This window comes from Schistocerca gregaria, chromosome 1, assembly GCF_023897955.1.
Source record: "Schistocerca gregaria isolate iqSchGreg1 chromosome 1, iqSchGreg1.2, whole genome shotgun sequence".
Taxonomy (NCBI): domain Eukaryota; kingdom Metazoa; phylum Arthropoda; class Insecta; order Orthoptera; family Acrididae; genus Schistocerca; species Schistocerca gregaria.
The window spans coordinates 384,281,710-384,284,142 of record NC_064920.1 but is presented as its reverse complement, the minus strand read 5'-3'; the positions used below and the strand labels follow the sequence as shown (position 1 = coordinate 384,284,142).

The 2,433-nt window shown below is 36.7% G+C and overlaps 1 protein-coding gene across 1 annotated transcript; it reads left to right on the top strand.

Annotated features, from left to right (window-relative positions):
* Positions 1–785: 785 nt before the first annotated feature.
* LOC126349167 (piggyBac transposable element-derived protein 4-like) lies at positions 786–1,196 on the top strand. The gene has a single exon (XM_050002412.1). It carries the CDS (start codon positions 786–788, stop codon positions 1,194–1,196), a length of 411 nt encoding a protein of 136 aa, XP_049858369.1.
* The last annotated feature ends 1,237 nt before the right edge of the window (positions 1,197–2,433 follow it).

Sequence of the window (2,433 nt, the reverse complement as noted above, 5' to 3'; positions counted from 1 at the left end):
TATGGCTCGGAGGTGTCTTAGTGATGATGAAATACGAAAACTACTTTTCGAGGACCTTCCATCAGACTAAGATAGTGAAATAAGTTTGTTTGAAGACTGACACTGATCGTACATATATACCTGACTGTGGTAATATTGTGTTATGTGCTGAAGAGAGTAGCAATGAAGCAGATGATAATTTACCTGAAAGTAATCATCACTTGTGCAATAATAAACAACCTTGCGTGGCTAAAATTCCATCAAATGATGAATCACTTTCTCAGTCCATGGCTAGAGATCACCACTGCTTAAAGCAACAACATCTGTGATAGTTAGTTCTTCACATATACAAACATCCCAAATCATTTTGGTACCTCTGGTGGATCTGGAAGTGTATGCATTGTTCAGGATGATCCTCCACAATGGAGCCAAATTTCAAAGTTGAAGCACTGCCCAATTTTGTGGAAAAAATTGGCCCTGTAGCTGTTTTTACAGAGATGTCAAATCCATCACCACATAAAATATTTTGTGAATTTTTTACTGATGAAACGGTAAAAAAGTATTACATTTCACACCAATTTGTACGCCACACAAAAAGGAAAGCCTTTCATCTTAACTACCGAAGGAGAGATAAGGGTTTTCTTGGGCATCAATTTATTGGCTTACGAGTGTCAAAAAATTACGAAGTTACCGAGGTTCTTGGTCTTCATCTCCAGATTTAAATGAGTCATATATATATGACTCGATGACTGTAAAATGATTCAGTTCTCTCCTCAGTCATATCCATTCAAAATGACAACCAGATGATGCCTAAAAGGGGACAGGCCGATTTTGACAAGCTTTTTAAAATAAGGCCTCTTGTTGAAATGTTGAATAAAAGGTATGCACAGTGCTATCAGCCTCATCAAAAAGTAGCAATTGATGAGTCAATGGTGAAATTCAAAGGCAGAAGCTCAATGAAGCAGTACATGAGGGACAATCCTGTGAAAAGAGGCTATAAAATATGGATGCTATGTGATGAATCTGCATATAATTTCAAGTTCCAAATTAATAATGGAAGATTAGCTACAGAGAAGTCTGAACTGAGAGTGGGTGCACGGGAAGTAACAGATTTAGGTGAAGAACTTCATGGCAAAAATCATATCGTTTTCTTGGATAATTTCTTCACATCTTATGATCTTTTTGTCCTACTAAAACATTTTCAGTTGGAACAGTGAACCCTACACATAAATTCCTCCCAAAACTGAAGGAAGATAAAAAGATGAAATGAGGGGACTTTGACAGCTAAGTCCGCAATCATGGTGTAGCATTTTACAAGTGGATGGACAAACGAGCTGTGAGTTTGATCTCTACTATGCATGGTCCAAGTGACACCATAAGTGTAAATAGGTAGGAAAAAGATGGGTCAACTACTGTAGTGGCATGTCCCTGTGTATTGAGTGGCTATATCAGGAGGAAGAATTTAATTGACAATTTTGATCGTCTATAAGAGACTACGGTTGTGATTGCAAAAGTAAAAAATGGTGGCATAGGCTTTTTTCCCACTTTATTGATGTGTGTGTAGTCAATGCATTTATCACACACAAAGAAACTGAAATGGAACAATTCCCGAATAAAGACTTCCGAAGGAAAACGTATGAAGGAGTGCTTGCCAAGGTCATTGTCCATCGCAGTGGCCTAAGTCAAAAAGGGAAGAGCATAACTCTCAATAAACATAAACAACATGTGGACAAACAAATCAGATTGGAAGGTAAGGCACATCAGCCAAAACAGGCCACATCAAGATGTATGCAGCACACGTGCTATTCCTGTTGGAACGGTGTGGATGTTTTCTTCATGTAATGTGCCTCTTTGTCTACAAAAAGGCAAACCTTGCTTTCAAACATTTCATTCTCAATAATGATGTACTTTTGAGTTGTTTGTGTAAATTTCCTAAGAAAACTGTTCAAAATTTCTCAACAAATAAGTAACTAATGAGTATTATGTGTGGTGGTTAACAGACGTAACCACAATTTAATTCATTGTAATTAAAAAAGTAAGCAATATTATAAAATAGTATTAAAATAAATTGTTTTGATTGGTAAGCAATTTTATAATTTTGACAAATCACATTTTCATTTTAAAAAAAATTCCTGCCCCTCAAAGAGTCAAACAATGTGTCGTTTACATTGATAACCACTGCCCTGAAAGAGTTAAGCAGAGTCTCTTATTCTGTTCGAAACAACCTTCAACCAATCTACTATCAAGTCATTTGTCATCCATTCCTTTTTGTGGCGCCTAAAGATAAGTCCTGCAGGCAGTTCTTCTTTCAGTATCATTTTCTTGCAAAGAATTGCATATGGGGGCAGAATCCTTCCATTTGCTTTTGCATCCAACATCAGTGTTATACTGGCCTTCTAACTGCTTGAACTTCTTATAGGAACACTTGTTATGCACTTCACATCAAGAGTTAAC